The 24,779-nt window shown below is 41.1% G+C and overlaps 1 protein-coding gene across 3 annotated transcripts in view; it reads right to left on the bottom strand.

The window, feature by feature from the left end:
• Positions 1-24,779, bottom strand: part of ACVR1 (activin A receptor type 1) — a 95,474-nt gene that overhangs the window by 46,225 nt on the left and 24,470 nt on the right. For all 3 annotated transcript variants that reach the window (XM_039495408.1, XM_039495407.1, XM_039495409.1), the window contains exon 2: positions 6,675-6,748. In XM_039495408.1, the coding sequence (XP_039351342.1) occupies positions 6,675-6,748 (74 nt within the window). The remainder of the gene's footprint in view (positions 1-6,674; positions 6,749-24,779) is intronic.

Raw genomic sequence — 24,779 nt, 5'->3', positions numbered from 1 at the left:
CTTTTGTAGCACAGCTATGGACCGCCTCCCCATCCCAAGTAGTTTTGCAATTTTTAGAAAACAAACCAAAAATACAACACCACACAGCTTTGAATTTTTAAGCTTACCATTGTCTCTGCATTTCTTTCACTGTGATTAAAAACAGGCTGTGTCCGGGGAGCTTCTGTGGACTGAAGCATACCTTTCACAATATACTGAATTTCAGTTTAAAAAAAAAGTAACATTTTAGGTCCTTGAAATGCCACATGAATTTTTTCTGTGCTCCTGCACTGGGCTAGTTGAGATAATAACCCTCTGTCGTGTCCTGTTCCAGGCCTCTCGACCTCAACGGGCCACAGGACCACCACAGCTCACCCACACTTCAGTACAAGCCTGGCCCAGTGTGCCTTCACAGACCATTCCAAGAGGAAGCATTTCCATGATGAACTTACAGTTGAATCCCTGGAGTGGGTCAACAAGCAAGTGCAGTACCAGAAAGAGAGAAAGACTGAAGGCTAGAGAAAAAGGCTTGCCAAGAAGCAAGAGGACAGCTGGCTACGCAGTGAGGACAGGGTTTCACAGTTCCTGGAAAAGGAATGGTGACTAAGGCAGGAGGACAGAGTTCAGCAGAGAACTGTCAGAGCCGCTGATGCGAATCATGGCTGCATGAGTACGGGGCTCCTGCTGCCTCTCCCACAGAACAGCCTGAGTCCCCTGCACTGTACCATTGGATGCGGTCTAGAAATAGCTTGGAAAACTCCATGGCTAGGTGACCCATGAAATCGGGCCCCACGAGCAGCTGGGCCGGGCAACTTAGCCCCACACAGTCCACTGTCTTGACCCCCTTCCCTGTGTATGCCTCTCCCCTGGCACCAAGTGAGCAGGAAACAATGAAACAAGGGGTGGGAGCAGGGGACATGCAATGGTAGAGATTTCTGTCATGTACATGGTTTCCACTGTTTGCATTTGTTAGTGCACTTATTTTGTTTTAGTTTTAGAAAGGTTCTGTTGTAACTAGAGAGTTTTGATGTGGTAATGGCAGCTGGCCTGCTGGCAAAGGGTGACTGCTGTACTATTTTAATATGTCTATCAATAAAGCAGTTTGTCATCAAAAGTTTATTACTATCATTGATTCTTAACATTCAAATACAGATTGTAACAACAGGTAAACACATGATCAGGAACAATTAGGAATTAGTAAGCAAACACTATTCTGCTGTACAATTAGGTACAGAAGTCTACTCTTCAATAACTTCCTTATATGAATCTCTACTGTAAATCATCCCCAATTCATTTCATTCATAAGTACACTGCATAGCAATCAAACCCCCCCCAAAAACCAATTAGCTTCCCCCCCCAAAAAAAAGCACGTTCATGGAGGTACTATTCCCCCCTCTTCCATTGGGCCATGCAAGTCCATAATGTGAGAGCACAACGCATCCCTGACTTCTGTTGCCTTGGTGCACCAGCTCCAGCTGTGGTAGGTGCACTTTCTGGTTGAGTGTACTGATTCAGTAGCCCCTCGCTAGCATAGGGCTATTGAAGGGAAAATGGACCACCTCCAAACTTCACAAAGACTGAAGAGCACAGCAAGCCACAGTAAGGCAGACAACACTTGATGACACTGACATCCAAACATGTCTGTAAAAATCTCCAACAGAATTTCAACCACCATTCTACACTTGCTGAGAATGTAATTAAACCATCTTTTGCCAGGGCCTCTGAAATCAGGTCACTGTTTCATAAGCCAAGGCAAAATGGGGTATGTGGGTCCCCCAGAACAGGAACTCAGTCTATGATGTCACTTGGTGAGATAGTGTCCCAGCCCATCAAGGAATCTTGTAGACCCATTTGCCCAAAGTACTGGCATCGTGAACTTCCCTCTTGCAGGCTACATTGACATTCATAAGTCAACTTCGGTGGTGCATGAGGGCCTGTATAACAATGAAGTAGCACCCTTCGCAGTTTATGTACACATGCTCCTTGAGGAGGGCAAACCATGGGCACCAGTCCCACCAATGGCCCCAGCACAGTTTGAAACGCCCATTCTCTCAAAGCCAGAAATTACCCCAGGAATATCCTTATGACTGCCACTTTGGGTAAAGTGGAGGCAGAGGTTTGAGGCAGTCAGGTATGTGGTTTACCCTCAGTCAACTCTCCAACAACAAACTGGTTTGCAACAGACCTAGAGCAGTCTGGCATAGCCAACTTCCAGAGTTGCTATAGCAACACACTTCTGGAGCAGCATGGTGCCCTCCTTTGTGCATCTCTATTACTGGCGAGCTGCTCACAAAGCTCTACAATATAGCTTCCTTAATGCAAAAGTTCTGGACTCATTGCTGGTCATGCCCGGTCTACACGATTATGTGAGATCACCAGTCTGTGCTGTGGCCCTGCTCCAGAAGCACAGTGTATGAAGGGGGCATCAGCGGCTGTACCAAGTGTAATGCACAGCATCAACCCATTCAAGTCGGTCTTGCCTGTGTACACCTCATTCTCTCCTCCTCCATAAGCTGTGTCAGGTACCTTTGGTGGTTCAGAAAATGCCATCGAAACATCTACCAGCATCACACAGAAGCTCTGCCTGTTTCCTGACACAGGAGTGACAGAGCAAACCAAGAGGACTTCTTGAAAAGGCGCCTCCATGTTACTAGCAAGCTGTGTGGGCCAGCTGTTCAAACTTCCTGAAACGTGCAGGGTGGGCAGTCAAGTTTCCCCTCACAGTGCACCACAGACATAGGGCCTGAGCAGCCAAATTCCAGGTGGCCGCTAGGGAGTCTGGGATATGGGTTGATTTGACTCAGGTCTTCAAGCTGAACTATGGACACCACAGCCCCATGTTCAAGCCCGGGTTAGAAAAATCTTAACCTAGGGTTAAAAATCAGTGCAGGCGCTCAAGCCCTGGGTTTTCTAACCCAGGGCCAGCTAACTCAAGTCCCACTAACCCTGAGTTTACATTGCAGTGTAGCAAAAAACTCTTAATTTCTTGGTCAACTCAACAGGACCATCATTTACAGAAAGGGTAAGACATACCATTAAACATTTTAAAGCAGCCACAATTTTCTGAGATAATCACGTAGGCAAAAAAAGTAGATTTGTATTTCTGAGGTAAAATGGAAATTTCCCCCCACCCCTTTGAAAACACAGAATGCATGTTATCAAGAGGTCACAGAACTCCTATAATCCAACAGTGATACTTAGCCTCAAGTGGGCTCTACCTGTTCCAATTTAGATACATCTAGCCACTCTTCACCAACATCAAAATAAAGTCAATCACAGGTGGTTAATTTAGCTCCCATAAAATTCTAGTTTAGTGCTCATGAAGAAAAGCTGAGTAAGAGGAGGAACACACACACGGAAGAAAAAGTCAAGAAGTTCATATATTCATACCTTCACTATGTTTTGTGGGCATCTTTCAGGAAAGATGAGACCCCTCCCATACCACTTTTTCCTTTCCCCAAAAAAGGAAAGTATAGCTAAGCCCCCTTGCCCTTCGTTTAAACCAATTTTTACTGAAAAAATCCTGAGTTTTACAAGTATTATTCAGTTCCCCCCTCCCCTGATTTTCACCCTACTTTGATATCAAACATAAAAATAAACTTGTTTTATTAGGAAAACACAATACATTAGTCTGTATGTATATGCAAAGCTGACTGTTGAAGTAATGCTACGCATTAGCCTAGAAGTTGCACACAAACAGGGACGCATGCAAGCTCTTAAGTACATTTGAATGTACTGATGAATCTCATAACACCTTAAAATGTGTACATGGTGGGTAGCAGATAATAATTTAAAGATCTGACCCTACAATGGGAAGAAAATGAAAATCTATCAGAAAACGTTTCAAAACAAGGAAGGTTTTTTTTTAAAAACAAAAGCAGGAGAAAAAGGATGGCGTTGAGTGTATGCACTGCAAAATTGTGTGGTCCAATTATTAAATAGAACTATTAGCCTATAAATATTTACAAGTCTACAACTGTAAACTGTTTATTCAAAAGAAAAGTTTTGTTTGGGAATTAGAGATGTATTGTTTTCTTAAACTTAGAGGTGGCATTGTGTTTTGAGTTCTGTTTTAGTTCTGCAGCAAACTACATTGAATTCCATTCATCAAAGCATTAAACTACCAAACACTGAAAACAAAGGACCCCAACTATAAAAAAATACAATACATGGTAGGTGGTACTGAATTTACCTATATCATCACCCTGACAAAACCGTCTATCACAATACCAACAGCAAGCCTAACAATTTTTACTTTAATATCTTCACGCTCTGCCTCAGACATAATGTTCTAACTTTAAAATTCATGGTTAAGGGTATAGGAAATTTCTCGTATGCTTTTCTAACTTGCTCTATTAACTTGCAAATGCACTCTTGCCTCCTGAAGCACTGCTACAGCATCAGATGGGCTATTCAAAAGGTACGCCCAAAAGCTAAAGTCTACCACCAGTTTGCTATCGAGAAAGATGTGAGTGAAAGTGATGGTTAAGAGGATATGAAGCTACTCCAAGTCATCGAGCATTTCTTTTAACAAGAAACTCATGTTGAGACCTTGTTTTGTTCCTACCCATAAAATATAGATCTTGAACATTAAATATGGACCTTGTATGAAGCATGCACATGACCCTGCCCTGCTTTTCTGTAACAGCAGGGCTTAATGGGACCTTCAGAATCAGGCTACAGCTGCAGTGGAGTTATGAGCAAGGGTATTGCCACTAGAAAGCTAGCCAGGTCTGCTGCAAAACCTGAGGATGTTCTCATGCCAAATATGAAGTATTGCAGTTTTGTAGATTTGAATTAAGGGACAGAACTAAGCTAGCCCACTCCAACAAACCCCAATAAATAATAATAATTAAAAACAAAAAGAAGTGTGCTATGGCCTAGTAGCAGACTTAATATCCATCCAATAGAAGGCAGACAGGAGTAAAGGGAATTTTTGCCCCAGAACTCATGGCCATTCAGTTCTATCAGTTCTTCACCAAATTATGGTGCAAGTACATGTGTGTAAAGTGGACTCAGGAAATTACAAGGAGTTCAAATCCACTCTGGCTGGAACTGGACAACAGGGGTTGGATCATTCCCTTTGACGCATCTGGTATTGGCCACTGCTGGAAGACAAGATACAGGCTAGATGCATCACTGATCTCAACCACTGTGGCCATTCTTATGTACCTTTGACTTACTCTGTAGGCCTTACTTTGTGTTAGTAACATGAAAGAAAGTGATGACAAAGTGTTCAGAAACAAAGTGGTTAATTCTCATGAGATCATTGAATGCCTGCCCTCCGCAAGATCAGATATCTACATGAGCAAACAGATACAAACTAAGATGCATCATGGGTTCCACTAAGCTTTCTTGTTGAACATCCTTCCATATTTGTTTACATCAGAACTTAAGAAAAAAGCAAGACCACTTTTACTATTAGTTTAAGTCAGGAAAAAAATAAAGGAGTATATCATCCCAGCAGTCATACAGTATACGGAGAACAAAAATCAGCCATAAAGAGAAAAAGAAAAAAGAAAAAGGTGGTGGGGAGAAGAAAAATGCAGGGCTAATTTTCTGCACATGCTACACCACCTGTCTCTCTTGTAGTGGAGTTACACAGTTACTACAGACACTGTCTTTGAAAATTTATGGGACAAGTTTACCTCAACATTTCAGTTGAACGTAAAACAAAGTGACTCACATGTGTAATTGCTCAGTTCATATAGAGTGATGAACAATCAGGATACACAGTCCACTCTTCTTAAATGCATAACTCTAAATTCACCCCAGCAGCCTCTCATGCCTCTCACACCATGCATATGGTCCCATGACTCTCAGGATCAGCCCAGCAGCAATTTCCAGAAAAAAAAAGGAGAGCTCCTCTACAGACTTAACTCTTCCTTTGCAGAACACTTCATTATACTTTTGTTGAAGTGACACCATCAAGACGTTTTAGGTTTGAAATGTAGGTTTTTATTAGAAAAGGAGAGTCGTATTAAAACAAATGACAAAGTACTTGTATTATTGATAGGCTTAGAGTTTACAACCACTTTCCCACTTCCCACCCCCCCTTCTCCTCTTTGCTTTGGATTGGACACTACATTCACCTTGCCCTACATTATCTGCACAACACCCACCTCTACCTGTCAGTAGGTGTGCAGAGAAAGTTACGGATGTAGATTCTCAGATGTTTTTAGGTTTTCAAAATTAAAAAAAAATTAAAAAAAAAAGAGAAGAGTGGAGTACATGCATCTCCATATGCACGGTTCTAAGTTACTTTGGACAACGAGTACAGTTAAAACTGAAGAATTTGCACACAGTATGGCTCAAGACATTAGTAATCAAACATACACAGGAGCAATAGTGACTGACTCAGGTTAGAGGGAGCAGAGCAGCATCTGTCCAGATGTTATTAGACCTTCATCTGAACTACTGATGCTCTTCCACCCTCATTGGAGTGAGCACTGATCAGTTATTTTCTGCGTACTTCCAGCTGAGAAGCCCTCAAACATCTCCTTATCTATGAATACCCAACTGAAACATTAATCAAACATCACTCCCAAGAAGAATTTGTCAACTGTCAATGTATAAAAGTAGAACACTGAACTAGAGTAGACTAGGACCAGATTCATAGTTAAAACTGTATGAGAGTCTGGTTCTTCAGGAGTTAACAGCTGCTGCACTAACCCACTGTAATTCACATTACTTACCTTCCAGACTGGGTGATGGAAAAGCCAGCAGCAGCAGCACAGGAAGAATCATAACTCCATCTATCATTGTAGATCTGCAGAAAGAGCAAAAGGGAAAATAAGTGTACTTTAACAACTAAGCAGTTGGATTTTCTTCTAGTAGGCTTTTATTAAAAAACAAACAACAAAAACAACACACACACACTTTCCTACAAATTGCACAGCAATTCTTCCAGGGGGAGGGAGAAGGGGAATCACAGAAATAGCATTTGGTATCGTACTGCAGGTACACAACAATACTGTTTTTGCTAAGCAGATTCAAACTCCTGAAAGCAAACCTTGTCTGGCACACACTTGAATTTCTGGGCTTTCAAACCAAACCAGTAAGATTTAAAAGAAAAAAAAGTTACTGTGAACTTAATACACACAGTACAAATCTTTTTAAGTTGAAGATGTGTCAGAAGAGGGGCACTGCCTGCCAATGCAGACAACCATAGAACACGGGTGGACAAATCCCACTATTAGATTTTCTTTAAAACAGAGAAAGTTGCTAGAAGGGAAGAGGGTACTCCATAGTTCAGCGACTATTTTTAGTAATTAAATTTCCAGTTGTATTCTGCATTATTTGTGAAGGGTTCCATTCCAGTGACCCCAACACTATTCCTCTGCTACTAAACATTAAAACAATTGCGTCTAGTGAGAGAACTAAGGGATATTTCCAGCATGTGCATAGTTTCTAGATACAAGTGAATTCATTAGATTTCCTATATTTCATTAGTTTTTCCCACAAATTGGTGGTTTCCCTCCTCACACTCATGAAAATAAGATCGGACTGTCACTGCAAAGAAATATATTAAACAGATTTCTGAGAAAACCACCTATGCCATAGCAATCACTTACGTTTTCCATCAAAATGGTCTCCTTTCTTTCCAATGCTAAATCTCTGGAATTAAACTTCATACACTTCTAAATCAAAAATGGAGGCAATAGCTTGTTTAAGACAAGTTATTCTCTTCAAGGGAGAGCATTATTAGGACTATCCTAATGGAAGTGTTTTATAGTCCCTATTTAGTTTCTTGGAAGTGGTTTCTGTTTGAGTGGATCAAATTTGGAAGACTCGGTACCTTCATTTCTCACTCTCACGAAAAACTTGCTTTTTAACCAGGCTGCTAGTGACTTAATGCAGAAATAAAGCAGGGTATGACATGGAGAAGCTTTACCTGACAGAAAGCTGAATCAGAAGACAGGCAACCAATCTTAAAAATTTCAGTATTTTTAAATGTCTGGAAGGGATTTGACAAAAAAAAGTTTGTGCAGATTGATGGATATGACTAGAACACTCTTCCCCCCATCATTCCATCACTGGGTCTCATTTGAACTGACATCTTAAGCAAGTCTTCTCTTGATGACCACACCTAGATAAATTTCTGCACGCCTGGACAAAGGTGGTACAGTACACATGCCTCTTTCAGGAGACCACAGGTTCAAATGCACAGACAGAAAAGAATTGATTCTAGTGATGCTACTCCACCACATGGAGTTGGTTAAGCCTGCAACCCTGAAGCAAACTATTAGTACAGGGTTGGGAGTTGCCCTGTATCTGAAGGGAGTGAATTTGAGAGTTCACAACACTCAGCCTCCTTTAGAAGTGGAGCAGGACATGCACTGACCCACATCCTGAAAAGGCTGTCAGACAGTCATGGGAATAGAGGAAGACAGTAAAGCAAACACACTCTGAAGGAGAAAATTTAAATGGGAAATCAACAAAATGAGGAAAAAGGGAACATTCTTAAGGAAAGAGTGGGTTAAGACATTAGAAATAAGAGCATGAAAGGCATTTTGCAGACCAGCAAGAGAGATACTGAAGAAACATTAACATACAAAAAGAAAAGGGACAATCAGAAGACAGCAAGTTATTTTATGCCTTCCCCAACCCCCATAGAACCCTTCAAAAAAAAACAAACACACACTTATGACTTAATGGTTTGCCAGTTTCTTGAGAAACAGAACTTTTCCAGTTTTTGTTCCTCTCTTTGGTAAGAGTTGGCCTGGATGATGTTAAGAACTTAGTAGTATGTCAATATGGGTCCACATTCATTACTTATGCTTCAGAACTAAGTGTTTGGCTGCACACAACACAGAAGGACAATAAATGTTCAGGAAACATGAATGACAGTTTCTTCCCTAATGGCGAATGGATCAACTTTGAAAAGTTGATCCATTCAATTTATTTTTCATCCCCAGACTATCATGCTGTTTAGTGAGTCATTTTCAGATGCGCCCAAAAAAAGAAGGCCAAAAGAACCAGTTGATCTAATAAGTAATAGAGCAACTTTCAATAAAGTTATCTCAAAGCACTTTTTAAAAAGGAGGTAAGTATCAATCTTGCCATTTTACACATGGAAACAAACACTGAGAAGTGAAGTGACTTGCTCAAGTTCACCCAGTAGGCCAGTGTCAGAGCCAGGAACAGAACCCAGATCACCATCCACCAGATCTCACTGCTTTCCAATAGCACTCAGGTTCAAAGTATTCTAGACACAACTTAAGCATTTCTTAACATTAAAAAAAGCCTGCTGACTAACCAACATTCAGAGATCTGTTTGAGGGCACCTATTTATATAAACCTCTTTGGACAACAGGCCTTTTCTATTATAAATCTGAACAAAAAGGTCAGTCACACAGCATTCTAATCTGCATTTTATAATGTGCTATCTCATTGGGAACGCAGATACCAAGAACCTAGGCTCTGCCTCTTTGCAACAAATTCCCTTGGCATTCCTTCTCCTGAAAGCCTCAAAAGCATATTTTGCTTATATGTCCCATGAAGTGCTGTGTACACTAATGGCATTCTAAAAAAAATAAAGTGTATATTTGACATTTATGCTGTGTTTATGCAGATTAGGTACAGCCCCTGAGCTTCTGGCAAAATTACCACTGTGGCTTCACAACTGAGTTACTCAACAACTGACTGGATTTCCTGCTGTGGTTGTAAGGCATAGGGCAGAGAGCTGGAGTGTGAGCCTCAAACCTTAATTAAATCCTGATTTTCCTTTGAAAAATGGGGGGTGGAGCAGAGAGAGAGAGAGAAAAAGAAAAGGACTTGGAGAAGCAACCCATCAACACGGCTACAAAAAATATATATCTCATCAAAAGCCTTGGCAAAAAAGTTTGTTCTCTATAAAGATTTGTCTCTGCTCCAATAAGAACAAAAAACAAATTCCAAATAATAAAATTAGACTCCAGTAAGAGATCTGTTCTCTCATTGTATGTGGTTATCCAGCTCCAGCCAACATACTGTGTTTAACAGTTGAAAGCCTGCCAAAAACTTTGGAAGAGATGTCAAGATCCCTTGCTGGTTGCCATTTTGCTCAGAAAATGAAGTATCTGCTGTTGGCCTGTTAATTCAGCTAGTTAAAAATAAACTAAGAAAGAAACTCATTTATAAATCTGCTGCACAATCAGATGCCAACAATCAAAACAATGAAGGAGGTTCCACAGATTACCTCTTACCTCGACAGAAATGTATCCATCAAAAACAGACTGTTCACAGTGATTAGGATATAAATGTTTATAAAAGAAATACAACCCTCTGCGCTTTGGTATCTTCTGGCTGAGCAGTCTTCTGAGGTGTCGGCTAGAAAAGTAGAGAGTAAGGGAGAGGGGGAAAGAAGTGGCAGCAGTTCAAGATGTGTAGCCTCAGAGCAGCTCAGTGCTGTTTTCTGTTCAAATGATCTGTCACTTGAGACTTATCCTCTGATAAGCACCTCAGCCACACAATCCCATCTCCAGCTAGCTGACTGGCTTCTCAGCTTTGATTTTCCCAGGACAACCTTGCCACTCTTGAAGTTTTAGATTAAACATTTCCTGCTGCAGAGATAAACCTGACAAAGGAACTACTGTTCCTGAGTCTGAAAGTGTAGAGAACTGAAGGAAGACAGCCGCGACTGCACACCTGCAGGAATCAGACATATTTGTGGTTCTGTTTTTTATTTATTTTTTTTAAATGCAGTTAAAAGGTGCAGTTTATTGGTTGTATCAATAAACATCAAAGATGACTCCCATGACTGTGCTCCAACAGGATTACATGTAAGCCAGTGCTCTATTGTCTCGGTATTTGCTAGGTTATCAACCTACCACAAACCAAAGCAGACAAACCAATTCCAGCACGTTTAAGTTATGGTCACTGAAAATGCTTACCATATTCTACCTAATACGTGCTCTCTTTTGCTGAAGAGGAGAGGACACACTGCACTAAGTACACACAAATTTCCAAGCCCACGTTTTTTCCCCATGATCTATTTGATTTATTTTTGTCAAAGATTGGATATGAACCTTGACATTTATTTATTCAGTAATAAGTCACCAGGACCTGATAACATTCACTCGAGTTCTGAAAGAAAATCAATTATGAAATTTCAGATCATGGGTATGAAACCTATAGCTTAAATTAGCCTCTGTACCAGATGACTGGAGGATGGGCAATGAAACACTGATTTTTAGAAAAGGCTCTAGAGGGGATTCTGGCAACTACAGGCCAGTAAGCTTAACTTCTGTACGAGGCAAATTGGTTGCAGCTATAGTAAAGAACAAAATCATCAGACACAGATAAATCTGATATGTTGTGGAAGAGTCAACAGGACTTTTACTAAGAGAAGTCATGCCTCACCAATCTATTAGAATTCTTCAAAGAAGTCAACAAGCATGTGGAGAAGAGTGATCCAGTTGATACAGTGTGCTTGGTCTTTCAGAAAGCCTTTGACAAGGTCCCTCAAAGGCTCTTAAGCAAACTAAACAGTCATGGGTAAGGTTAAGATTGTGTCACAGTTATTTTTAGTAGAAGTCATGGACAGGTTGCAAGCAATAGAGAAAAACTCACAGAACCCCATGACCTGTCTGTGACTTTTACTAAAAATAAGCAGAAGGGAGGGCTGAAGCAGGGAGAGGAATGACAGTTGGTGCCCCATTGCAGGGGAGACTGACAAGCCGGGGGGAGGGAAGGAAATCGTGCACACGGCCCTGACTGCAGCAGGGGTGGTGCACATGACTATATTGTATCCTTAATAATGGGATTAGAAGGAAGGTCCCCTCATGGATTAGTAGCTGGTTAAAAAAAAGATAGGAAATAAAGGGTAGGAATAAATAACCAGTTTTCACAAGGGAGAGAGTGGTGAATAGCAGGATCCTGCAAGGATCAGTAGTAGTTCAATATATTCATCAATGATTTTTTTTGGGGGGGGGGGGGGGAATGAACAATGAGTAAGGCTGCAAGTCTATCACAGAGGTCATGGATTCCGTGATTTCTGTGACTTCTGTGACTTTTGCAGCGACTGGTGCCAGCAGCAGCAGTTTCGGTGTGTGGTAGGGGCTCAGGGCTAGGAGCAGGGGACTCCCTGGCTCCCACTGGCATGGCCCCCCTGCAGTTCATAGGCGGCAGAGGGGGTCTGCGCCGCACACTGCCTGTGCCTGTAGGCCCCGCCCCTGCAGCTCCCATTGGCTGCAGTTCCCACCCAATAGGAGCTACGGCAGCCAGCGCTTGTGGCAGGAGCAGCGGAGTCCCTGCCCTGGCCCTGCCTCCGCCACCTAGGAGCTGCAGGGATAGGGAGCTGGGTAGGAAACCCCTGCCAGCCCTGCCAACCCCCCCACCCCACCCCAGCACCAGCGGGGTTCCCGGGCCACATCCCCCAGCACCCACCGTGCCTCCTGACCACCCTCCGCCTCCCCAAGTTTTAGTCCAGCCGAGTATTTTTAGTAAAAGTCATGGATAGGTCACGGGCCCATGAATTTTTGTTTACAGCCCGTGATCTGTCCATGACTTCTACTAAGAATACCAGTGACTAAAATGTAGCCTTAACAATAAGGTGGTCGAGTTTGCAGAGGATACAAAATTACTCAAGATAGTTAAGTCCAAAGCTGACTGCGAAGACCTCACTAAACTGGGTCACTGGGAAACAAAATAGATGAAATTCAATGTTGGTAAATGCAAAGAAACACACATTGGACAGCATAATCCCAACTTTACATGCAAAATGATGGGGATCGAAATTATCTATTAGCACTCAGGAAAGATCTTGGAGTCATTGTAGATAGTTCTCTTAAAACCGTCTGATCAACGTGCAGTGGCAGTCAAAAAAAGCTAACATTAGAAACGATTAGAAAAGGGATACATAAGAAGCCAGTAAATATCATAATCCGTGGGATGCCCACACACTGAATCCTGCGTACCACTCTGGTTGCCTCATTTCAAGAAAAAAGATATTAGAATTGGAAAAGATGCCAAAAATGGCAACAAAAATAATAAGGGGTATGGAACTGCTCCCATGTGAGGAGAGATTACAAAGGCCGGGGCTATACAGCTTAGAAAAGAGATGACTAAAGGGGGATACGATAGAGGTCTATAAAATCATGAATGGTATCAAGAAAGGGAATAAGGAAGTGTTATTTACCCCTTCACATAACACAAGTCCTAGAGGACACCCAAAGAAATTAACAGGCAGCAAATTTAAAACAAAACCCACAGCAAACCTGTGGAACTCATTCCCAGAGCATATTGTGAAGACCAAAAATACCAAAAGAAGAATTACGTAAGTTCATGGATGTTAGGTTAATCAATGGCTATTAGCCAAGATGATCAGGGATGCAACCCCATGTTCATGGTGTCCCTAAACCTCTGACTGCCAGAGGCTGGGTCTGGAGGATAGGGAATGGATCACTCAAAATTGCCCTGTTCTGTTCATTCACTCTGAAGCATCTAAGGGGAAGGGGAAAGATAGCTCAGTGGTTTGAGCATTGGCCTGCTAAACCCAGGCTTGTGAGTTCAATCCTTGAGGAGGCCATTTAGGGAACTGGGGTAAAAATCTGTCTGGGGACTGGTCCTGCTTTGAGCAGGGGGTTGGACTAGATGACCTCCTGAGGTCCCTTCCAACCCTATGATTCTATGAACTGAGAGACACAGGGTACAGAGCTAGACAGACAAGTGGTCTGACCCAGTATGACCATTCTTATGTTGTTTAAAAATAAATAAAAAACCCACACCATATAACTAGAACTCTTAATACACAGTGAAAACTATGCCTTTTATATTTTGTGATTTTTAAAATGACTAACAAATATTCTAAAGGAACCACTACAATACTCAGGTATAAATCACAGAAAATTGCAATAGTACAATGAAATCCTTGTAGTGAAACTGATAATACTAATTAAGACTTACATAGTGCTTTATTATAACTTCAAAGTGCTATATAAACATGGGGCACATTCCTAAAATTATACTGTGAGACGGTCAAAGGGGAATGTTCTTGCCTACATAAACACCCTAGATTATTAAAACTTCACATTTTAAATTTGATATACTTTTCTCCATTTAATGCTTTTTGTTTGGGGGAGGGAGGTGGTTCCTTCTCTCTAAGCTCAGGTAATGAAGGCACTTATTTTACACAGTGCCAGAAGCATGCTAGATACTTTAGAAGCTACATAGGAAAAAAAGATCCCATCTGTAAAAGGTTACAATCCAAGCCCAAAATCTGAACTATGAACTCTTCTATCCATGGATTCAGTCATACTGAAGTTAATGGAGCTGCCAAAAATGCAAGGGCCTACAACCGTAGATCTATTTTGCAGGACCAGGGCCTAAATAGACAGGAGATGGGATGTAACAAAAAGTGGCCCGCATCTTGTTAGTTCACACATTTTGGTTTGAATATTTGTATGGAACAGAGGGAGAGTAATCTTGTTTGTAAACAATTTGTTTGAAAGGATGTCTGGAGTTTCTAAGCCTCATGGTGAAGTCCTTCCTTTTAAAAACACACAAGGACAGAGGAGAGGCTTGGTAGACAGGTCTCTAGTCAATTTCACTTTCAGGTTGTTTTTTTTATTAACACAATACTTCAAAGTTTTAGTTGGCAACACAGCACCGTAAGGTTTGTTTTTTAAAACCTGTTTAGAATTAAAAATAAAGAACAAGTTCAATTAATATCAGGTTTTTAAAAAATAAAATGCATGTCAAACTTACATTTGGAGACACTCATGTGAAATTTGTATTAAAGGATCATTCTGACATGGAATTTGGGGTCAAATTCCATTTTTGTTAAAGTTTCAGCAAGAGAAAGATTTACTTTTGTAAAATGCAAAGGAAAGTTTTTGGGTGTAAAAAAACATTCCTTTGGAAGGCTTACAATTCAGATGTAAAGCATTGCACTATAATCACATAGGATTGTGTATTGTCTACACAAGACACTGAAACTAAAGAAAAACCAACTAGCAAAGTCTTTCATTGCCAAGGGAAAAAACAAAAAGCAAACAAGAGTCTGTGAAAGATGCCTTAGATTAAAAATAAAGATGTATTAGCAACACTGGTACATGTGGCATATTGTACACCTGTATTTGGTGGAGTTTCACATTAATTTTTGACAGAGACTGGTGTGCAGCTAATAATGCATCAAGCTTTATTTCCAGTTCCATTCCCAGACACGTACTCCCCCTCCCCAATTTTCTATTAATGAATCTGGGTACTGCCTTTCAACAGGCATTTCCAGTACTAAGAACTACTACAGCTATCACCACTAGAGGGTAGTGAAAACACAGTGTGACAGTATTACTTCTGGAAATGTACATCCAAGTCAAATACAAAGAAGCAGATTATTCATGGAACAAACTAAATGTAAAGCTGCTCTGGGCCATAGGGAAAGTTAAAAAAAAAAAAAACTTTCTGTTTGTACTTAAAAGGTCAAACTTACCAATTCAGATATTTACTAAACATGCAAACTTTATTTATATTAAAAAGCTAACTGGGATCCCAAGCCAGTATGTAAGAGTCACATTGCAAAAAAGGAACCCAGTTCTAGCCCAGGCCAGGGGCTTAATAGAAAGTAAGCTTTCAGTTCAAAACTTGGGGCAGAGAACAGATTCAGAAAGGGCAAGTGTACAGCAAGTTCAGAAAATTAAGACTGGTGTTCATAAAGCACTGTAAAAGGGGCAGCATTCTTAACCATCTAAATGCCTGGGTACTAATCCAATACTGCAAACAGATTTTAGGATTTTCACCGCACACAAGTATACATATCCATTATCCTATTCTTCGTAGGAAACTCCACTGGTCTCCTCTCAACATATCACTATGACTATGCAGGCAAAAATTGGACCCAGAATTCATCAGTACTGCAGCTCCACTGGTGATTACAGTTAGGAAGCCATAAAGAGAGAACCGGGTATTCTTAAAATCTAAAGGTGGGACTGACAGCAACACAACTTGCTGGAAGCTGTGTGCCACACTGTTTCTGTACAGGGCCATGATCGTCACTTACACACATTCTGAACCCCCATGGAATGGTCCAAATGAAAGCAAGGCAGGTTCAATTAATTAAGATGAAACAGTTTCTAATTTCTTCATGTGGCACAGACGTGGACACACATCATTAAACAAGTTCAAATAATTCTGAAGAGATCAGGAGCACCCAAATTCCGTAGTACTGACAGCACTGGTGGCAGCCGACAGAGACCCCAAGGGCTGCACATATTTTGCATGTACCTCAGATTTAAAATAAATAAATAAAAAATAGACCATATTGATTTGTAATTCTACCTTCCATGATAGCTGCACATCAGCTGAGTTCATCAGCAATTAAAGCCTGTATTTACATAAGCTTTGTCCTCACCTTGCAGTTATAGGGAATGATCCTATAAACCCATCTTACACACACATTCCCCCAAACAATACACAAAACCAGGGCCTTCAAAAGGTCTACAATGGAAAGGCTACAGCTGAGCTGCTATAGTGCCTGACTGAATGCAGACACTACACCAGTGGCCCTCAAATTTTATTTTTTATTTTTTTTTAAACTGGTGACCCCTTTCACATGGCAAATCTCTGAATGCAACCCCCCTTATAAATTAAAAACACTTTTTTAAAGATATCTATATCTAACACTATTATAAATGCTGGAGGCAAAGCAGGGTTTGAGGTGGAGGTGGACAGCTCACACCCCTCCCCCCCAATAAAATCCTGACTCCCAGTTTGAGAACCCCTGACCTAAACCGAGGGAAGGGGTTCTCCCATCAGTGTAGGCAATTCACCTCCCCAAGCGGCGGCAATGCCTCTTTCATTTCTCTAGCGCTGTCTACACTAAGGGTTAGGTCCACTGAACTACATGGCTCAGGGTGTGGATTTTTCACACCCCTGAGCAACATAGCTGGCTCGACCTAACTTTTTAGCACAGGCCAGGCCAGAGTCAGAAGAATTGCACATGTGGGTACTGACCTGGGGGAAAAAATACCCATCCCCTTACCTACATCACTAAGATATGACACAGAAGTCAGTCAAACTCCATTTGGTATCTGCATGTGTATAAAACACCCATCAGTAGAGTACCAACATCTAAGCCCAGCAGAAACAGTCTGAAAGACAGGAAGTCTCAGTCTGAGATGCACCAAGAATGTAGGCGCTGCAAGGTTTTGATGTGTTGGGTTCCTATCCGGTCTGTCAATAGTGGAGACACCAAAGAGAACAGCACTAACTCCTGGACCAAGGTGTCATGCCCTAAACAAATCTAACGAAAGTTAGTCTCACTTATGAAAAAAAGTTTTGATTTCCATAGCTGTTATAGCTTAAACAAAAACACACACACACACACACACACACACGTCGTCAATTTCAGGAATAAAATCTCATTTGGTCTCCCTGTTGGCATCAAACTAGCATACATTTATTGTCTATGCTGTCACCCACAGCTCATACACTGATTAGAGAAATTACAGTGTGAGGGAACAAGTATCAAATACAGGGCTTGGAACAACCCACTCATGCAAGAGAAGTTTTGCCTGGGCAAGTGGACTGAATGGAGGCAGAGAACCCCTGGCTCTTTCCTCTCCCACCCCTCCTTTTTTGAGGTGAGGGGGCTCCAAAGGAACAAAGCTGAACAAGCAGCACTAATTGCTTTCCATATTGGGGGACAGGGATCACGTCAGTGAAGCTCCTTTAAGAGGAGTCTCAAGTGTGTCCAGGAGAAGAGCAGACCCAGGAGGAGTCTTGTAAGAGGCTGGGGCCCAATTCCCCCTCATCCCCAGGGAAAAGCCCCAACCTCATTTATTCAGGGAGTCTACCATTCATTAACTGGTATGTGTGGATTCACGATGTTATATTGGGCTTAGGATGGGTTACAGAGTTTTATAGAACAGTGAAGATGTGGCAATTTAAGTTAAATAGGGACAGCTTGTGGAGAAAGTGGAGGGGGGAGGGTTTGGCAGTGCAGGTACTTTTCACCCAGGACAGTAGGTGAGGAATTGTCAAAGAATTTTCTTCAAGCCCTTTCAAAAACTCAAGACACATTACACCCTACTTGTGTCTTTTAAGATTCTGTACCTCACTGTATTTAGGGCTGGTCTACATTGGCAACACTAAAGCACTGCTGCTGCAGCGCTTTAACGTGTCTTGTGGTCCCAGCAGTCTTTAAAAACCACCTCAGCATGGGGCGCGGCTCCCAGCGCTGGGGCACTGTTTACACTGGTGCTTTACAGCGCTGCAGCTTGCTGCGCTCAGGGGGGTGTTTTTTCACACCCCTGAGTAAGAAAGTTGCAGTGCTGTTAATTGCCAGTGTAGACAAACCCACAGTTTACAGTCTTCCACAGAAGCCAAAGCCATTCTCCCCCCAAAGAGAAGCCAAGGGCACTGCATTTTTATTGATGTCAAGGCCTAACATAGCACTACGATGAAAGAGGAAGAGACTATAGAGCCTTCTTCCTTACGCACAAAATAATGTTTCTTAAAAATGCTCATTCAATAACTAAGTTGTGTGTACACTGCCACTTTCAGTGCTAAAATTTTAAGTCATTCGGAGTGTGAACACAAAGACACACGTACACAAAAGTTTTAGTACTGAAAAACACCAGTATAGACAGTGCTTTTGTAACCAGAATCCCTCATTTGAGGTGGGGGGTTTAATCACTGGAAGAGCAATTTCCTGGCAATAAAGCGTGTCTACACTGCCCACGTCACAGCGCTGCCGTGGCCACACTGTAACATGGGCAGTGTAGACATACATCTCTTTAGAGGCTCTGGTTCACTGGTGACCTCACCTCTGAATATTTAAGAACCATGTGCACAATTTTATGTATGCAAACAACCAAGTAGAAACTAAACTATCATTCGTATTGACAAATAACTGATACATTCACAAGTAATTGCATGAGAAAGTTAGGCTCAACAACTTGAGTATGCACTGGCTTTATGCATCTTATCAAATTTACCACAGGGACACAAACTAAGCAAGACATTTAACAGCAAGTATACCCGTTATTGCTGCTTCCCACATATTTCAGCAGCTTATTAATGTAAATATTCTTAGTAACATTTTGAATATTAAATGAGTTATACATTTTATGTCACATTGGCACACAATGTGATGCTCGGACATGCTCCTATGGGAAGGGGAGCATTGCAGCCTGCTTGCTGAAGCCAACAGGCACATTGGAGATTGTCTTACAGTAGCAGCATCAGCTCTTTCTTGAATACTTTCCCCCTTTTTAAAAATAATATCAGCAATATATTTTAAACTGGTTTGGGTAATCCTGAATTCTGCTGCAGCCATGCCAAACCACTGTACATATCAATACACTTACATAATCAGAGGCATTTTAATTATAAACACCAGAAAACCAGTTTAGAATGAAGATTCTGTTACAGAAGAGGCAAGCATAGGGCCTGATCCTGCAAACACTGCCAGATATTGAGCTCACTTACTATGATGCTTCTCATCCAATCACAAGTGTCTGCAGTATCCTGGTCATGCTGCTTAAAATCTCGCACAGAGCTTCAGGGAAAGGAGGGCTTATTTATTTTAAAAGAAAACTTAGCTTGACCATTGTTAGTTGCACAACTGTAAACAAAAGCCAAATCACAAGTCAGATTGTTATGATGATCAAGGAGTTGTGTTTTTTAAAAAAACTGGCAAAAGCACAAAGAATTTTAAGAGGTAAATAATACAGATTTTAAACTTTGGGAAGTGACCTGTGTGTGTCTACCAAATACCTTTTAATGAGAGTTATATTGGTGTAATATTTACTCTAAATACTTATAGAGTTTGTTCAACCAGATTCAGGGATAAACAAGTATCAGATGGGTAGCCATGTTAGTTTGTATCCACAAAAACAATGAGGAGTCCGGTGGCAACCTTAAATACTAACAGATTTATTTGGGCATAAGCTTTCGCAGGTAAAAACCCACTTCTTCAGATGAATGGAGTGACTTTAGGGACAAACAGAAGCTCTATGATAGTCTCTAGGCTTTTCAAAATTAGTTATTAAGAAGTGTTTAAGTCACATTAAAGGTTTGTGTTACAAACTTGACAAATGGAGAGAAGAGAAACCTTAACTTGCTTCCCTACAGAAAAGAACACAGGGCTTGTCAGAATATCAGTGTGGTGGAATATTTATTAGTCTTTACATGAAAGTGTGTCTGTTTTGGTGACAGAACAACATTCTTTAGCTTGTAGAACTTTGTGGTTTTTTTTTTTTTTTAAATGTAAGCCTGCTAAGTAGTAGCATTAAGGACGAATATGCAGATGCTGATATTCTGACTACTTGAATGCTTAAAAAAGTAGGTGGTGTTTATACTTCGCAGCCATAAATAAAGACAGAAGGATTTTTTCTAGCTGATGAGGTACTTCTGCATTCCCCTCTCCAAGAATTGTTAGCTGCCCTCCCTGAAACTGATTTGCTTCAGAAAAGACATTACAAGTATTTTCCTGACAAACTAGTTCTTGTAACTTGACAAGACCATTTAAGATCAAAACAGTATTTTGTTCTTGCAAATCAAAACATACCATTAAGAGTTTGGGGCCAGTTTTAGAGGATGTTTAGAAGAATGGTTGCAAGCAAGTCTGACAAAAGGTCCTGTCTCTACACTGTAATTTCACCATACTAGGGGAACATGATACAACACAGTATGGGCCCACGTTTTAAAAAGTGTATTTGTGCTGTGTTTCCAGCCCTACAAAAATAAAAAAAAAAGTCTATATGATGATTTTTGTATACTGTAAAAGCAGAGGATAGCCCCACCTATCCTGCATGATGGATCTGTGTTTTAGCCCTCTTAGGACTACAATATATTCTACTGCATTCAGGACCTGATTAGAAGTTACAATGTCAATAAAGACCAATGTCAACATATGACGACTCTAGGAAAAGATGTATTTTTAAAACATTAGTTCAACATTTTAACTAAAACATTGAAGTTTTTTGCATGGACAGGGAAAGTTGGAATTTAACATTGTGTGAAGAGGTGGTGAATCAATCACCTTTTGAAATGTGTTAGTTAAACATGTCATGGCTAATACATTTTAAAGATACACCTTTTATCCTAGTCTAAACAAAAGCAGGGGGAGTTGCTCATCTACAAAAATGCAGAAGAGTGGTTCAACATCACAGGGCAAGACATAGGAAATGTGTGTTTCATCAATTATTCTATGCCCCCAATATCTGACTAATAATTAAATACTGTTTAGAGACCCATAATTCAAAATGAACCTCCTTCACCAGGTACGTGGGGGAGGGGGGTGAGAGAGAGCACTAGTCTAGATTCTGCAGATTGCCATGTGTACTAATTAAATACTGTCTCACTAGTGGTTAGTTCTGTGTTTTCACACATGCATGGAATTTAGAAGGTGCAAATGTTTCTTATTTTCAGCCTGTGATATTATCAGGTTGGAGCATTTCAAACTGAATACCTAGTAAATGAATTCATGGAATGCTATTGAAAGCACTGTCATTACAGACAGAACTTTTTCCGTGGCCTCTTATCTATTTAAATACTCTACCACAAGTAACTAACTTCATTTGCACATCAATAATCCCAGCAGGATTTTGCCTGCCAGGGTAAAGCTGAACCTCTGTAATTATTTTCCCAGGGTCTATAATGTTAACAGCAAATCACATTACCCACTAAATCAAGAGTGTGTGTGTGGGGGTGGGGGGGGTAGGGTAGGAAGAACTATAATAAATACTTAATATACAAAAATACTTTGCTTTGTTCCCCTCATCCCAAGCCTCCTAACTAGAATGCGATTAATGGAATTTTCCAGCAACTCAGCTTGAAACATGTTTTTGCCCATCTCACTGCTATGGCAGAATCAGATAATTGCAGTGTGACTCAACAAATGCACAGCTGTTCATTAAAATATATTCACCAAACAAATATGAGCAGGGCAGGAGAGTAAGATGTCCAAAGGGACTCCACACAAGTTAGTTAGGAAGAAAGCAGAAAAAGGAAGATCACAGCTTGAAGTCATCAACAATATCCCTGGACAGTTGGCCCTCTACAAAATGTGAGGGAACAAGCCACATATTTCTGTTTTTCCAAGAAGGCAACTTGAAGGGAGTTTTTAAATTGGGCTGATTGCTCTTTTTAACTTCTTTATGATGGTTAGGAAAGGTTGGGGGGGGAGGGAGGGAGTGTTCTGAGTTAGGAAGAGTTGGGGTGGGGACAACAGGTTAACCCCCCCCCCCAAAAGAGCAGCCAGTCAGAAGTTTAAAAACAAAACAATAAAAAACAAGTCTTTAAAGACAATCTGATTAAAAGTCCTCTCTATAACGCTGTCCCCACACCCCTCATTTAAGAGGTTTTCATTAAGTTCTTTCCTTAACTACCCTCTTGAAAGGCAAATAGCTGAATGCAATTAGTTATCCAGGCAAAGGAGGAGGATCCAGCTACACAAGCAAGTTTAGCTCTCAAAAGACTATTACAATACCACAGAGAGCCTTGACTACATTATACTATATAATTTGGCTTTGCCTGTTTGGACAGGAACAAACCTTGTAGGATCTTCGGTAAGTGAAGGTCAAAACTATGGTACAATAGGACATAGGACCGCCATCTTGTAACAACAAATGCCTTGGTAGACTTGCTGAACTACAGCATACCCAAAAATAGTTCAAGGGAACTCATCCCCCGACTCCGCCATGCCACACACTTCCTTCCCCTGATGAGATTTTTGCAAGTTTGCTTGGCCCTGGATTCAGCTACACAACAACAACAACAAAAAAAACCCACCCACCCACCCACCCCCCCACACACACAGCTTAATCTTATCTACTTTTATGTTTAGAACCTAAAAGACTACCTATCATTTCTAGAATATTTGACGATCACTCAGTTTTAAGATGACAAATAATTCATAGATCAAGGACACTCTAAAGTTGTAGCTTAGCTACTGATCTTTACGGTAAGGGATCATTTTCAAACCCATCAGAATATTCTTAAAATCCTGTAGGTAGTTTGTTTAGAAACAGCCTTATTAGACTGATTGAAAACCATAAAATTCTACCGAAAAGTAAAGAAGAAGTGGATGAAGCAACAGAAAGCCCTTGTAATTTATGAGCAGGGATGCTTCCAAAATAGGAGAATATATCATTTCTCATCCGTGAAAGTTATCTTTCAAACACCAGGCTAACATGATACATTTATGTGACCCACCTTACCAGAATACAAGCTTTCACTTTAAATATTAAATTTCTTGCAGTGATGGTTGTGAACAAACCTTCCAAACCAGATGTAAACCAATGCAATGTTTGTCTATCTGCAGACTCAGGAAGACAGCAATAGTTTGAGGGGTTCTGAACTAAACTTCTCCTTCTATCAAACTCCTCAGTAAAATAACTAAAGCCTGATTATGCTTTTAGAATCATCTCTATGCCGATCATTTTAGTGGATGAATTAAAGAATTGGGAGAAGCCTACACTGATACAGAAAGGACAAAGAAAAGAAACAGAGCTTGTGAAAGATAAGAGAAACAAGGAGAAAAAGCTGAAAGGTGAGCTTACTTTCCCAATGAGTGACACTGAATGCCATTATAAAGATACTAACAAATAATGCATATAAACATTATAAATTACATAAAAAGCGATTCTCTAGCATTGATCTTTGTGCAAGTCAAATGAGATCAGAGAAAGTTTCACTAAGGATATGTATGTAGCCCTAAAATGTACACTTCACCTCACTAAACTTAAAAGATTAACCCAGTCCTCTGGCAGAATGGAGTTTGGTACTCCAGTTCCTTCTTGCACTTAGGGTATGTCTACACTGGAAACTTCAAAGCACTGCCGCGGGAATGCTCCCACAGCAGCACTGTGAAGTGCGAGTGTGGTAACGCATGAGCACTAGGAGAGAGCTCTCCCGGCGCTCCTGGTAATCCACCTCCACGAGGGGATTAGCTCCCAGTACTGGCAGCACAGCTCCCAATGCTCGGAGCCTGTCTACACTAGCACTTTAAAGCGCTCAGATTTGCTGCGCTCAGGGGGGTGATTTTTCACCCCCCAAGCCAGCTGTTAGAGAGCTATAAAATGTACGTGTAGACAAGCCCTTAGTGTGTGTTGGCTGGGGGAACAGACGTGACCTAGATCTCTCAGTCATTGGCAAGAAGGTAACCCATCTCCACAAAAGCCTAAGTCTTATTCTAACTCAGTAGCAGACAAGCAACCACATCTGTCTATGGAGGTGCAAGCAAGGCAGGAAAAACTTCAGCTGGAGGAGAACCAAGTCAGCTGCAACATAGAAAATGAACTGAGGCACCTAAGATAATTCTCAGAAATGAACTGCAGCTAAACAAGCTAGAAGGGGCACAAAAATACCTGGGGGGAATTGAAACATCAGCAACAGGGGCATCATGGTCCCACTGTCACCTCCAGGCAACAGAGGGAAAGAATGTAATCCAGCACCCATGATAAACAGGTGATAAAATAAGGGAACTCTTTGCCCAGCTCCTTCTATACCCTCCACTTTGCTCCAGCTCTATCAGGAGTTTGTCAGCCTTTTAGTCTGTAATTCTCTCAAATGAGTACCCTACTCCCTAAAAATAGTGCTAGACCAGCATATGCAGGACTAGAGATTAATTCCTCCATAAAGATCACTGGACCTCAACCACAGCCAATGGGGCAGGGAAAGCCTCTCACAAAAAGTTCCCCCTCTGGCTCCCAAGCTCAAAAGGCAGAGACATAAGCTTAACAAAACTCATCCTAGGGCTTGGCTACACTTGCAGGTGTGCAGCACTGGGAATTACAGCTGTCTTCGTACAGCTGTGTAGGGAAAGCGCTGCAGTGTGGCCACATTTGCAGTGGTGTTGGGAGTAGTGCATTATG

The sequence above is a fragment of the Mauremys reevesii genome, linkage group 11, assembly GCF_016161935.1.
Source record: "Mauremys reevesii isolate NIE-2019 linkage group 11, ASM1616193v1, whole genome shotgun sequence".
Taxonomy (NCBI): Eukaryota; Metazoa; Chordata; order Testudines; family Geoemydidae; genus Mauremys; species Mauremys reevesii.
Note: the sequence above shows the minus strand (reverse complement) of the source record. Positions and strands in the feature narration are given on the sequence as shown.